At 35.2% G+C, this 15184-nt stretch overlaps 1 protein-coding gene across 3 annotated transcripts in view; it reads right to left on the bottom strand.

The window, feature by feature from the left end:
- Rif1 (replication timing regulatory factor 1) overlaps window positions 1-15184 on the bottom strand; it is a 56870-nt gene that overhangs the window by 17529 nt on the left and 24157 nt on the right. For all 3 annotated transcript variants that reach the window (XM_010604661.3, XM_010604663.3, XM_010604662.3), the window contains exons 16-23: window positions 14065-14138; window positions 13676-13856; window positions 11443-11550; window positions 10953-11102; window positions 6494-6593; window positions 3477-3741; window positions 1873-1915; window positions 782-981 (exon numbers count right to left, since the gene is read on the bottom strand). In XM_010604661.3, the coding sequence (XP_010602963.1) occupies window positions 782-981; window positions 1873-1915; window positions 3477-3741; window positions 6494-6593; window positions 10953-11102; window positions 11443-11550; window positions 13676-13856; window positions 14065-14138 (1121 nt within the window). The remainder of the gene's footprint in view (window positions 1-781; window positions 982-1872; window positions 1916-3476; window positions 3742-6493; window positions 6594-10952; window positions 11103-11442; window positions 11551-13675; window positions 13857-14064; window positions 14139-15184) is intronic.

Raw genomic sequence — 15184 nt, 5'->3', positions numbered from 1 at the left:
TTTTCAAGAAGTAAAATGTAACTGGCCTAAAAGGAGAAATCAGACAATATCTGAAGTGCTCTCTTAGGTTTTGGTTTAATTTTTAAAAAATTTATCAAAATGTTTTTAATCATGCAAAATTTCACACAGAAGTAGAATATTAAAATACCTGTGTTGAGCGTTAATTATCAATGCTCTTCTTGTTTCTTTTATTAAGGATAATTTTAAACAGATTTCACAGGATCCTAAATATCAAATTACTGGGCTTGGGATTTAGCTCAATGGTTCCACTTCCTGCCTCACAAGCACTAAGGTCCTGATCCCCAGTACCCCCCTCAAAATCACATTAAAGTCCCCCCAAAAGTGTGTGTGTGTTTGTATATATATATATATTTTTTTTTTTTTTGGTTTTTTGAGACAGAGTCTCACTATGTAGTTGAGACTGACCTGGAACTCACTATGTAGCCCAGCTGGTCTCAAACTCACAGAGATCCTCCTCCCTTAGCCTCCCGAGTGCTGGGATTACAGGTGTGCACCACCACACCCGGCTTCAAAAATATATAATGTTAATTATCAGAGATTATAAATAATAGTTCAAGGGTCAGGGATTTAGCTCTAGTTCCACTCCCTGCCTCCCAAGCTTATGGACTCAAGTTTAATCCCCAGAACAAAAATAAACAAATAATAGTTTAATTAAAAACTTCTCTGTTAACAATTGGTCTAAAAAAGTTGATGTTAAAACCAAAATACCAGTTAACATCCATATAGAATAGATAGTTGTACAAAAGTTTTGTTAACATACTTTAACTCTTCAGGATAATTCAATATCATCATTTTAGCAAATGTTGCATTCCAGAACTGAGCACTTTGTTTCCGAATCTGTTTATTCTTGTGCAGAAATATTATGCATAACAGTGGAGAGAGCTGTTCAAGAAGTTCACTATCGTACGTGCCACCACTGGACTGCAGACAAGTAATAATTTCTCCTAGTAGCTTTTCTAACTAGGAAAAAGGAAAGAACAAAAGCAAACAGTATATTAAACATCAATTCAAAGTGTATTTTCCCACTTTAATGTTTAATATGTGAATGATTTTAATCAAGTCTCCATGGTCACAGAAACATACACCCCTAGTATAAAGTTACTTGATACTCTAGTAGCTTGACTCTGAGTTTGATTTTTTTTTTTAGCTTGATTTTATCTCCACTAAGAAGTTTTTATATTTATTATTACAGTAATAACTGCCTAAATTTCAACTATCTTTGGAGGCCAATCCTCATACATAAAGACATTAGGCAGGACTTGATAACTAATACAATTTCAAAATGGTACTATGAAATCTTTCCCAAAAAAACTATCTGTGAATGTGTCTGTATCATATTGTTAAAAGCCCATTAAAAACTGTACAACTCCTTTTTTAACATCAGAATTATCTTCAAGGAAGGTGTTATCTAAACCCATTTTCTCGTAATAAAAAATTTTTATAAACAATGGTCTATTTTTTCTCATATTTTTTTCTTTTCCCTTATTAGCTTTCCCCTACCCTTCCCACTTTCCCTTCCCCTTTAGCCCCTTTCTTCCTATTTCACATTGTCCATTATATAATTAGGATCTTATGTACTATTATAGTGTGCTCACACCAGAGAAACTATTCGGTATTTACACGTGTGACTTATTTATTTACTTAGGAGTACATCCTCAATATGTATCCATTTTTCTATGAATGAATCTTAATTTCTCATTCTTTATGGCTGAGTAATATTCCATTTTATAGAAAAACCACATCTTTATCCAGTTTCCAAGTGATGGGCAAATGGGCTGTTTCCAAGTTTTAGCTATCACAAACTGTGCCGCTATAAACAGAGATGCACATATAACAATAGTCTATTTTTACCTTGTTGTTGAGAGAACTATACACTTTAGGAACTTCATCAAGCCTGGAAAGAAAAACACATAAAATGTTGTACCAACTGTATTTTAGAAGTTGATACTACCTAGCAAGCTAAACCTAAAAATTAAGTAATATAGCCATAAAAACATAAGGTGTACATGTATTGCCCCAAGATATCCCAAGGAAAAAAAAGCAAAATGCACACTAGCAAATGTGTCAAACAAATCCATCTTTAGAAAATAAACCATAGAAAACAATCTACAACGTAAGTAAAAGTGTTCAAACAGTGCTTTTTTAATGCTTTGAGAAGCATAAATCATTCTTGATGAAATACAGACTAAAATTTGCCAATGCAGTAAACTGAATCCTGCTCATTATCAGATCTACTCCTTAAAACTGTTTTCATGGAGCGGGAGGGATTTAGCTCTTTGGTGCCATACCTGCTTCTAAAGTGCAGGGTCCTGAGTTTGATCCTCAATACGGGGCGGGGGAGTATTTTCATGAATTTTTAGGGGGGCTATCAGGAATAAAATTCAGGACCTTGTGCTTGCCAGGCAGGCAAGATGCCACTGGGCTAAAATTCAGCCCTCCATGAATTTAATTCACAAAGCTATTATAATTGAACCACACAAGCTTACTAAAAAGAATATTGAGGATTTCTTTCAAAATTCGTTTCTTTCAAAATGTTACTTAGGATTTCTGCAGTTTCTAAGGCACTTACTTTAAATGTAAAAGCAATAATTCATACTTTGGTTAATTCTAAACTTTAAACGCACATATTTAAAAAATCTTCTAGAGACACAACAGAAAGAGGAAAGTGTACAAATGGAGAATAGGCATGATGAAATTCTTTATGCATGTATCAAAAGGGTACAATGAAACCCAATACTTTGTAAAATTAAGACAATAATGTATATTTTTTAAATGAAAAAAATGCTGTTTTTCAGAAATAGTGGTAAACACAAGCACTAATTTTTGCACAGATAATGTTCAATTGTTTGTTGTGAAGGAAAAGTGCTAGAAAACCATGCATAATGAAATCCTATGCAGACATTTTAGATGAGAGCCTTACTTTAATGGTGCAAAATACAGACAATATATTAAGTGCCTACCATATACTTAATTGTAGAGTAGCAGATCAAGTATGTTTTCTTATCTATTATTTTTCCTGTTTTTCTGTTTCCCCGAAAAACTATAAAAGTGTGCATATTTGTAAAAGCAATTCTGAAAAACACACCAAATGGAAAAGACAAGGGGAACAAACAGAAAAAATAAAGGACTTCCAATTTCTACCTCAGATTACCATTTGATCTACCTTTTTAACAAAGAATTTTATTTTCGGGCCAGGGATTTAGCTCGGTGGTTCTGCTGCCTGCCTTGCAAGCACAAAGACCCGAGTTCGATCCCTGATACAAAAAAAAAAAAAAAAAAAAAAAAAAAAAAAAAAAATCAAAAAAAAAAAAAAAAAAAAAAAAAAAAAAAAAAAAAAAAAAAAAAAAGAATTTTATTTCCAATGAAACTGTCACAACTACCATGTATAGCAAATCTCACAGGAAAACACCCTCATTACTGATAAATTTAATTAAGACTAAGTCCAAAATACTTACTTGGAGTTTTCATAAAATAATGCCAAGGGTCTTGTTAATACTGCAAATATCTGTCGAATCACAGAAGGCAAAGAAATATGTCCAAGTAGATTGGAAATCATGCTAATAATTGAATTGCCGACACTAAGGAGCGCATCAGAATGTGCTTCCTTGAAGCTCAAAGTGTGGAACGAACAGATGACTCTTACAATAAGTTTAAATAAAGAGGCCAATTTTCCTAGAGGGTCTTTCTTCTTTTTGGCCCAATCTGAAGATCGCTGTGGTGCTAAGACATAAATTAATTGATTGAAAACATGATTAGTTTGAAAAGTGTCAATCCCTACCTTAATTTTTATCACTTAAATATGATACATTAAGTTTATATACTTTTAACTGACATCCCAAATAAACCCTTAAATAATACACCATAAACAAATATATACCAGTAAAATATTACTTTTACAAATGAAAACCAAAGACAATGAAAAAACTACTTGGCAAAAATAACAGAAAAATGATTCCATTTTTCCCTGAGAAACTGTAAAATTTGAAATTTTTCATCATTTGAACAACTATTTTATAAAAAATACTAAACAAGCCCCACAGTTAAATTTAAGAGTTTTCAAACAAACAAACAAAAAAAACAATTTCCACAAGAAATTACTATTTCCTGATTCATTTTTAGTACATTGGTCCCTACAAATATACTAACAGATCTGAGATCCAAACCCTGAGGAAAAAAATGCAAAGAAACTTTACTACATATTTCCTTTGTTAAAAAAAAACTATCTTTTTCAGTCGTGGTGGCACATTCCTGTAATCCCAGCTCTCAGGAGGCTGAGGCAGAAGGACTGCCACAAGTTCGAAGGCCAGCCTAAACTACACAGCCAGAACTGCCTCAAAAAACCAAACCAAGGGCTGGGGATTTAGCTCAGTGGCAACATACATGGCCGTTTAAGTGCAAGGTCTAAGCGCAAGGTTCTGAGTTCTATCCTCATACCAAAAAACAAACAGCAACACATGACACATTCCAAATTCCCAGCTTTGTCCACTCGAGGATTCAGAGTAGCAATTAATTTTGGTTTCAAACTGCCCATCTGAAGCTCAAAGGAACCATGTTCCCTGAAGAAAGGGCTGATTCCAGAGTGCTGAGAAAGTACAAGACAAGGCTGAATATCTTATGTTAGCATGTCAAAAGAATGAAGTGAGGGCCGGGGATTTAACTCAGTGGTTCTGCCGCCTGCCTTACAAGTGCAACTACCCGATCCCAGGTACCACCAAAAACAAAACAAAACAAGAATGATGTGGATGTGTCAAAAGGTTATAGGAGACACCTTGAAGATGAGACTAATGCCTAAATCTGGGACCTCTGGGCACTACAATGAATAACACTAATTAATTACAGCCCATTTAATACAATAGAAATCAGGCCTTGTATCCTGATAAAACTTCAACAGAGAATATAGGAGCCTGTACTTCTTGTATGATTTATAGTCACCTGTGTCTATAAATGACTAGTGCTTAACATTGCACAAATTAGGTTCTGGATGCTCTAGATAGAGTAAAAAAGACAAGAGACATGGTTTATAGACCATGATTTTTTTTTTTTTTTTTTTGAGACAGGGTCTCACTACGTGGTTCTGGCTGGCCTTGAACTCATTATATAGCCTGGCTGGCTTCAAACTCACAATGATCCTTCTGACTCTGCCTCTTGAGTGCCACAATTACAGGTATGCGCCACCATTCCCAGCCAGACCACGGATTTGATATGCAGTTAGATCTAATGTGTCAGAAGTAAAAACAAAGTAAAATTATTTAAATGAGTGGATTACCTCGGGCCTGTAACACATTAATAACTCACAAAATAATTTATATCATTTTAAAAGTTCTATTAATATTCAGAAATTATTTTTTTTACAAAGTGAGATGATTGGACTATATCCTACTTAACCCAAGGGGAAAGCTGAAGTTTATCTCAAGCGTATCTATGTGTAACATGTTATTTCTATTATTCTGTCTAATACTAACTGAAAGCCACACAAAGAGCTCTGAAAGTATGTGAAGTATGTTTTAAAAATCATCAGTAAGGGGCTGGGGATTTAGCTCAGTGGTTCTGCTGCCTGTCTCACAAGCACTAGGACTCGAGTTCGATCCCCAGTACAAAAAAACAAAACAAAACAAAAATAAAAAATCATCAGTAAGAGCTGGGGATTTAGCTTAGCGGTTCTCATGCCTACCTTGCAAGCGCAAGGACCCGAGTTCGGTACCCAGTACAAAAAAAAAAAAAATTCATCAGTAACCAATCTTTCTAGCGAGAAATTTTTTAAATAGAAAAAATAAATCTCAACATCAACTTGCATTTCTATTAATGGCGGGTAATCACTTTCTATTTAAGAACATATGAAAACAGGTGGATATATTTCAAAGAATCAATTATTAGATTAAAACAGCTCACAGTTTGTGACATTTACTACAAAACATGTGGTTTTCAAACCAGCTTATTACAATCCCAACTGACCAAATTTATCTAAATGATAAAAATTCAGTTAATCTGGCCAGGTGTGGTTGTGCAAACCTGTAATCTCAGCACTTGGGAGGCTGAGAAAGGAGGGTCACAGCTGAGTTCAAGGCCAGCCTGAACTACACATCAAGAACCTATCTCAAAAGACCCTCAGTGGATTTTTTAGATTTTAACTTTCCTGTAAAATCATAACCAATGAACTGATTTCATGATTTTATATTCAATTTTAATGTTAATTATTATTTTCAAATAAGATTTCCAAACAGGAATATTTCCTAAAGAGTATCAAGTTTCTTTTTCAGTCTCTTATATCTGAAAGAATAAGAAAAATCATCTATATTATGAAATAGTCTATATAATTAGGACATTTTGCTCTTTACAATAAAAAGAAACTGTGTATGTGTGTGAATACATTCATGCAAAAGCACATGGCAGGAATAGATAGGGTTTTCCTGACAACTATTCAGTAGTACTATATTTAAGAAATAATGGATAAACAAACAGAAAAAATACTTACATTTAATTCTGGGCTGATATTTAGTATTATACGGTGAAAAGTCAATGCAATCAACTATTACAGTAATAATATGAATGATTCTGTCCAAGAACAACAAGTTCTAGGGAAGAAAAGTACCATAATGAAAAACTTTAAACAAGATCATAGTATTCAACAGTAAGAAACAATAAAAAATAACAATGTTTCTTCCCACAAATACCATAAAACCATACATTCCATAGATTTCCTTGTATAAAGTAAAAACTATGTGGTTACAGACTTTCCCGGTTAACTGCTATATTTTTTGGTCCTCGACAAATACTATAATTTTTTGGTCCTCGACATTCAGAAAATCTTTATGATGCCCATAAAACTCATCCTACTGGCCAGGCGTGGTGGTGCACACCTGTAATCCCAGCACTTGTGAGGCTGAGGCAGGAGGATTGCCAACCTTGAGTTTGAGGCCAGCCTAGACTACTTAGTAAGTTCAAGGTCAGCCTGAACTACTTAGCAAGACTGTCTTTAAAAAAAAAAAAAAACACTCATCATTATCTACCACAAAGTTCATAATAGAAATGTAAGGCTTTAGTTAAATTTTACTTTGGTCATGGTATGGGGAGGGGGGAATCAAACTCAGGTTCTCCTGCTTAATTTATAAGCACTCTAATGCTAAGCTGTATCTCTAATTAGATTACCCTCATAATTAGATTATCAAACAAACTCATCTTGAAAATTACAAAATTATTCATTGAACTCAATGGAGAAAAGATGTACAATGAAAAAGTTACTAAGATCCTCCATATTATTTCCTAAATATAACTGAAATTTAAAAAGTCATATACTCTAAGACTGTAAACTTAAGGAGTAGGAACAGTGAACAAATATAAGTGAAATCACAGGCCTACTAGTCAGAGACATCTGAAGGAAAAAAAAAAGACCTTTCCTAGTAACAGGGTAAAGGGTTTTTTTGAGAAAGACCTGGTATTTATAGGACAAATAGTTGATCAAAACGCTGCAGAAAGCTGGGCATGATATTATTGTACGTTTGTGAGGCAGAGGCAGGAGTTATCTCAAGTTCAATCCCAGCCTGGGCAATTTAACAAGACCCTGTGTCTCAAAATGAGGGGATACAGATCAATCTCTAGTCCTGAAGAAAAACAAAACACATGCATCAGCCTGGAAAAGTTCCTGAAATTGAAGATCTATTAAATAACCAGTGCTTAATATTCTCTATTACTTGCCATTTATTCAACTAAACTGGACTAATCTGCCCTAAAGACAGCCTCTGCCATCATTACGTACCAGAGAAGACACCACTTTAGCTATCTATAAAAACCATATGAAAGTACAGTACAGGTGACAGGCTATACATGCACATTCAAAAAAAGAAAAAAAATTCAGGGCTTGCCTCTTCGTAATTCCAAAGTAAAGGACACTTATAATCACAATTTCTCATCAAAGCCAAAAAAGAAGTTATCTCCTAGGTTAGGACATATACTCTAACTTCCAATACTACTGATTATTAATCTTTCATAATAAACATACACAATGACAAGAAATCAAATGTCAATTACAGTATGCTAAATAAAAAGAGAACTTAAATCTATGAAGAGCTAATGTTATCTCAGAAGAGGGAATTTAAAACATTAAATGAGAGCCTGAGTGGTGGCACATGCCTATAATCCTAGCACTTGAGAAGCTGAGGCAGGAAGACTACTGTTGAGTTCAAGGCCAGCTGGGCTATATAGTGAGTTCAAGGCCAGCTGGGCTATATAGTAAGTTCAAGACCAGCCTGAATGAACTACATGGCAAAACTGTCTACAAAAAAAGAAAAAAAAAACGTTTAATAAAATAAAACATTAAATGTAGCTGGATGAACTTAAAAATTAAGAATTCTCAGGGACCTGTGTGGAACAGTGAAAACAATACCTTATGTATGCTTGGAGAGCAGGCGGTGCCCCCAAGGCAGAAGGATTTACAGTGAGCCTCTGAGCAGGGAGTAGGTTATCTTGCCACAAGACACCAAGCACCTGGCTTGGTATGCCGGAGTGCGGATTTTGAAGCGAAACTGCCTTTTCTGTTACTCAGAGACTAAAATGGCTAAATATACAAAGTGAAAATTGATTTAACAAAAGATATAGATACCTCCTTCAGTTTTGCTGATTTCAAAATAAAATCATATTGAACTTCATGAATGTAGCTGGGCATGGTAGCGCCCACCTATAAGCCCTGCACTAAGGCTGAGGCAGGAGTATCACTAGCTGGAGGCCAGCCTTGGTTATACAATGAAGTCATATCTCAGAAACTAAAACTAAGGGGATTTAGCTCAGTGGTTCCAGTGAGTGCTTTGCAAGTGCAAGGACCCAAGTTCAATCCCTGGTACAAAACAAAACAAAAAACCCTAAAAATAAAACCTTAACTGTAAAATTACTCTAACATACCTCAATATTTATACCACAAAGAACAAAAATACATCTATAAAAAAGAAAAAAAAATGATACAGAGAAAGAGTAAATGACACACAAGACAGCTGAAAAGCTATCCAAAATATTACTCAGAAATAAAATGAAGAGCACTAAATCTTTATCCTGAGCTAAAGGTACAGCTCTTTAGTTCAAAAAGGTTCACTAACACCTTAAAACACATTAGTACAATGTTTTAATTCCAAACATAATAGAATAATCCTAAAATTTATCAGAGAACAAACTGCTAACAAAAGGACAAGCAAGAAAGAAAAGGCTTAGTGTTAAACTGCATACTGCAACCACACTTAAGTGCACAACTGTGTGACATGAAAACAACACCATGTTCAATGACTGGAAGAATATTGCTAAAATGTCCATAATACCCCGAGCAATCTCTACAATTCAATGACATTTACACTGGTATCTCAATAGCATTTTAGATAAACATTCAAGATTCTGAATACCAGAGCAATCCTGTGCGAGAATACTGCAAATCAGAAGCCATCATGCTCTCCAACTTAAGATACAATGCAAGGCCAAAACAATCAAACCAGTACTAGCGCCTCAAAAATTAAACTCTAAAAATATTAAACCAATGTGGAATCTGGGAACAGTGGCCTACATCTGTCTGTAGTCCCTGCTACTTGGGAGGGCGAAGCAAGAGAATCACTTGAGCCCAGGAATTGAAAGGCCAGTTTGGGCAACATATTGAGAATCCATGTCAAGAAAAGTAAGGAGGTGTGGGGTTGAACATGCAAACAAAAGTCAAGACTGGGTTAATTGTCAATGTCTTCATTAAAATAAATAAAATACCATTATGAGCCACTAATCCCCCTTCTGGCTTACTATATATCGAAGGAATAAAAGGATTCTGAAGAGGCATCTGCTCTCCCATGTTTCCTATAGCATTATTCCTTTTTTTTTGGTTCCAGGGATCGAACTCGGGTCCCTGTGCTTGCAAGGCAGGCGGCAGAAACACTGAGCTAAATACCCGGCCCTGCAGCATTATTCTTAATAGCCAAGAAAGAGAAATAACCTATACCCACAAAGAATGAATAAAGAACACGCAGTTTTTATAAAGTGAGTGTTGGTCACCTTCAAAGAAAAATCCTTCTACTTGCAAAAACATGAGTGACAGTAAAAGACATAAAGAAGCCAGCAAATACTACCCAATATCACTTATCTGAAGAATCCACACCGCCTACCTTGCAAGCGCAAGGTTTAGAGTTTGATCCCCAGGACCAAGAATAAAAAAAAAAAAAAAAAAAAAAGTAGAAAACAGTCAAAGAATGGTAGCTGGTCAGAGCTGAGGGAAGGTACAAGTGTTGTGGCACCAGACAATGGGCACAAAGATTCAGAAACTGGAGATGAGCAATTTCCAGAGATCTATTCTGCTGAAGGCATATAAATTATATGCTTAAAATAAGGACTGGAGAATCTATGAGTTTACAGATGTGACTACACACAAAAAAACAAAAACAAAAAAAGAGTGGCAGATGTAGTTCAGTGATGGTGCTCAGTAAACATGCATGAGGCCAGAGTTCAATTCCCAGGACTGCAAAAGCAAAAAAGACAACAGAACAAAAGAAAACAAATAGCTGGATATGGTGGCACATGCCTGTAATCCCAGCACTTGGGCGGTTGAGGCAGGAGGATTGTCCTTACAGGCCAGCCTGGACTAGTGAGATCCTATCTCAAAAAAAAAAAAAAAGGTAAAATAATAAAAACCCTTCCAAGTCACCTGGTGATATAAAAAAATACCATACAGCAAAAAAGGAAAAGAACTTTACCCTTCACCCTTAATGGTTCTAAAACACTGCACAGTTTTATTTTATTTTCCGTATTAACTTGATGTCTTATAATAGTATCAGTAAGGGCTGGAGATTTAACTCAGTGGTGCTGCTGCCTGTCTCGAAAGCACAAAAAAAGTATCAGTAGGTGATAGTTCAAAAATATTCCCTTTACTTAAAAAAGAATCCTTTAAATACGAGAGTTCAAAATTAGGACAAACTCACCAAAAAGGTTTCCTCTTCCAAACTGGACATTATCTTAGAAGAAAGTTCTTCACAACACAAATTCTCTTCTGCTGTTGCCACCAAAGCAGCACACCGAGCAAATACTCTATATAATTCTGACCAAGTTCGAAGTAAAGCTTTCATGGTCACCTGGTAATAATAAGAAACTTTCTATGTATACTTGTGTATCAAAAACCTAGTAAAATCAACCTACCTTTAGATTTTAACAACAGTGTAACATTTAAGGTATCATAACAAGTCTAAAATCTCACCCACTCAACCCAAAGTTACAATTCAGAAATGAATACCACAATACCAGCAATCAAAGGTAAAAAGGAATTCTTTTCACCAGTTAACTTACACCTATGCTAATAATTAAGTCACAATAAATTAAAGTCTTACTTACTACCATAGCTCATTATAAAGGGGGAGCTGCAGTATTTTCAGAAAGTACAAATTCCTTATACATAAAAACTTGATATAGCCTTACCACAGGAAATCTCTGTACTGAAAAAATATGATTTATTGGTAAAGTCAATGCACTATAGATGGCACTAAAATTATGTTCTAAGGCATCACCTTGATTTACTTCATTGGTCTGAAATAAGAAAAACAATAGTTAAGACAAAGACAAATTTCCATTAATTCTAATCCTATATAATAACATAACTTACTGTATGTACAATTACATCTCACAATGCTAAAATATTCAAGAGGTATCAAATTCCCACTCCTTGATACCTGGGAATATGTATAACCTTACATGAAAACAGGCTTTTTTTTCCTGCAGGAGATTGAACATGGGGCCTTCACACTGAGCTACATCCCTAGCGGTTTTTTTTTGGGGGGAAGACAAGGGATTATTAAGTCACACAGGCTATATTCAAACTAGCAATTGTTTCAGGTCCTCAGAATATTGGGACTGCTGGAATGCACCATCAATGCCTGGCTAAAATCTTTATAATTGTAAAATTTGGGCCTGAATCCAGCTCATGGTGTTGTTTGTACTGTAGGAGACAGAAAATGTGGAGAGGCACACAAAAGACCTAAGAGGGATAATATGTAAAGACATTGGCAGAGACTGAAATGATGTGACTGAAAATCAAGAAGTCAGAGGAACCAGACGTAGTAACACGCACCTGTAAATCCAGCACTCTGGGAGAACGGAGGTCACAAATTCAATCCCAGCACAAACACTTTAACCTTAGCACAATGGAGACAAAACACTGGTGTGTGCGCCACACATATGTATGCAAGCACACATAGCCCTCTGTGGCCATTCAAGCCAAGTCACTCCAGCATCAGAGCATCAGGGATCAGGTGCAGTGTTGGCTCTTTGTGATAAATAATTGGGTTTTGGGTTGCAATTTGGGCACTTGGTCTCTAAAAGTTATGCCACCACTCATTTAGTGAGATTCAAAATAAAAAGAAATTTAAGAAGGTGGTTATAGTTCAGTGTGAATGTCCTGTGTCCAATCCCCAGTACCCTGACAAAAAAAGGAAGGGGTGAAGAAAATTTTTAAAAGATTAAGTTTTTTGGGCATGAAGGTGCACACCTGTAATCACAGCATTTGGGAGGATAAGGCAGAGGGATTCTAAGTTTGAACCCAGCCTGCACTACAGATCAAGATCCTGCTAAAAAAAGAAAGGTCAGGGATGGCCTTGACAGTGACCATCAGACACAGAGAAATGGCATAGATTCTGCCTCAGGAGTCCAGAAGGAAATAATCCTAACACATTTTATTTCAGAATTCCAGAACCAGGACAATAAATTCATGTTGTTGGGGCTGTGAATACAGCTGTGGTACAGTACTTGGCTTCATATTCCACATCAATAAAAATTAAACTAAAAACATATATTCTTGCATTTTAAATTACGAATTGCGATAATTTGTTACCAAAATCCAGAGAATACATGTTATTTAAATCCTAAAAAGTAATTCCACAATTAACTCCCCAAATCTTAAATCTTCAATAAATAAGGACTTATAAATGGTCTTTGCTCTCCTGAGGACTCTTTTAGAAATGTAAATTGTTTCAATTCCAGAAAAATATGTTGACTAGTATGGGCTAGTAACATATTATCATAAAAAGCTGTAGTAGGTTAGTAATGCAACTCAGTGAGCCAGTTTGCCCCAGAATGGACAAAGTCCTGGGTTAGTCCCTAGCAATGTAGGGTATGGACATGGACTACCAAATAAGTTTTATTATTTTTCTTTTTGAGCTACAATGGAATCAGTTCACAGAATCCTTCCAAAAAGAGAGAACTTCTGATTCATGTTCTGTCAATACTGACACCTTTTAAAAGTATTTAAAGAAAAAACAGTCAACTCTTGATAAATTCTTGGCATGTTAATGTTAAATGGTTACAAGGTACCATGGCTTTGTCTTAACAATAGATAGCCTATTCAAGATGGTCATTATTATTCCCTACTGGTACAACTAATAGTACTCAAACATAGAAGTTCCTATGTATCATGTCTTGAAGTTTTACAATCTTACTGAAAAAAACGTAACTTTGTAATCCCTCTGACCTTAATAAAGTGGAAATTCAATGAAACAAAAAGAATGCAATGAAATAATACAAAGAGTATAAAATTTACTAATTGCAAAAGTAAAATCATTTCATTTTTTTCTATTCAAACTCCTATTCATTTTCTCAACTACTATAAGGGAAGATGTTTTTACAAATGAAGGAAAATTATGTAGCAGACACATCATACCTGATTAATCAATTCAGTTAATGGAGTGACTATAATGCTCCACATTCTCCAGAGATGTTCCTTATTTTCCAGTTGCTTTGCATTGTGATTAATTACATTTAAAACTGAGTCACTAAAAGCTAGTGGTGAAGTTGGACCAGAAAGCACACAACCTACAAGTGTTTCCAGATTAAGAAAAAACCTGAAGGAAAAATTAAAACAATGTAAGTTCTTTGTGCAAAAATACATCTACTGTGAAATAACAAAATTCTAAAAAAATTGCCCACAAGAGATGAATTCCAACTTTTAATTTTTAAGAAACTCTATGAAATATTATATATAATGAAAAATCACATTCATTATATAGTCCAAAACAACGAAGTATCAAATTATTTTAAGCAGAAACTTACCTTTCATCTGCTATACCACATTCCTGGAGATAACTGCTAAAAGTTAAATGAATTAAGAACAAAGCTGGAGTTCCCTTAAAAAAAAAAAAAAAAAAGTCAATCTTAATTACAACCCAATATGCAGGATAGATGATCAATTTAGCGTGAAATATTTAACTTAAGCATTACTCAGGCTATGACAAAAGCAAATTTATCTAAAGAAACTATAAGCAATTAACCTCTTTTATGTTCTTCTAATAACTGCTGAATTAGATGTCAAGAGATCAAAAAATGGTGCAAGTACAGATGTAAAAGACTATTAACCCAAAACTTACTGAACCTCCAACACCTATATAATGTAAATCAAAAGTACATTTCTTATTATTAGGATCAAAATTCAAAAATTCAAAATTCAAAAATTCAAAAGAGCAAAACTGAGCGTGATGATGCAGCCCTATAATCCCAGCACTCGGGAGATGAGCAAGATAATCTCAAGTTCAAAGTCAGCCTGGACTACATACTGAACTGAATTCAAGACCAGCCTGGAATAGATAGTAAGAACTTGTCTCAAAAACCATTGAGCTGGGCTTGGACACCTGTAATCTCAGCACTTGGGAGTCTGAGTCAGAAGGAGAGCCATCAGGAGCACCTTGGCCAGCCTGAAGTACAAAGGGAGACACTGCCTCAAAATCAACACACACACACACACACACACACACACACACACACACAAACACACGAGAAAACTTTCCTCTGAGGTCCATTATTTAACACAGTATTTAATTTCTTAATCTATTACTTTGTGCATCTTTTTTATTAAGTTGGTGAACATTTCCAATCCAATAATATAAAAATTTTACAACTAAATGACAACTTTAAAAATATACTGTAGAGACAGACAGGCATGGTAGCGCATGCCTGTAATTCCAGCACTCAGGAGGCTGAGGCAGGAGGATCACTGTGAGTTCGAGACCAGCCTGGGCTACATAGTAGTTCCAGGTCAGTCTCAACTACATAGTGAGATCTTGTCTCAAAAAACCAAAAACCAAAAACCAAAACCAAAAAAATCAATACAGGGCCAGGGATTTAGGTCAGTGGTTCTGCCACCTGCGTTGCAATCTCAAGGACCTGAGTTCAATCC

Source organism: Fukomys damarensis, unplaced genomic scaffold (assembly GCF_012274545.1).
Source record: "Fukomys damarensis isolate Sample0158 unplaced genomic scaffold, DMR_v1.0_HiC HiC_scaffold_29, whole genome shotgun sequence".
Classification (NCBI taxonomy): domain Eukaryota; kingdom Metazoa; phylum Chordata; class Mammalia; order Rodentia; family Bathyergidae; genus Fukomys; species Fukomys damarensis.
This window is presented reverse-complemented; position numbering and strand designations above follow the sequence as displayed.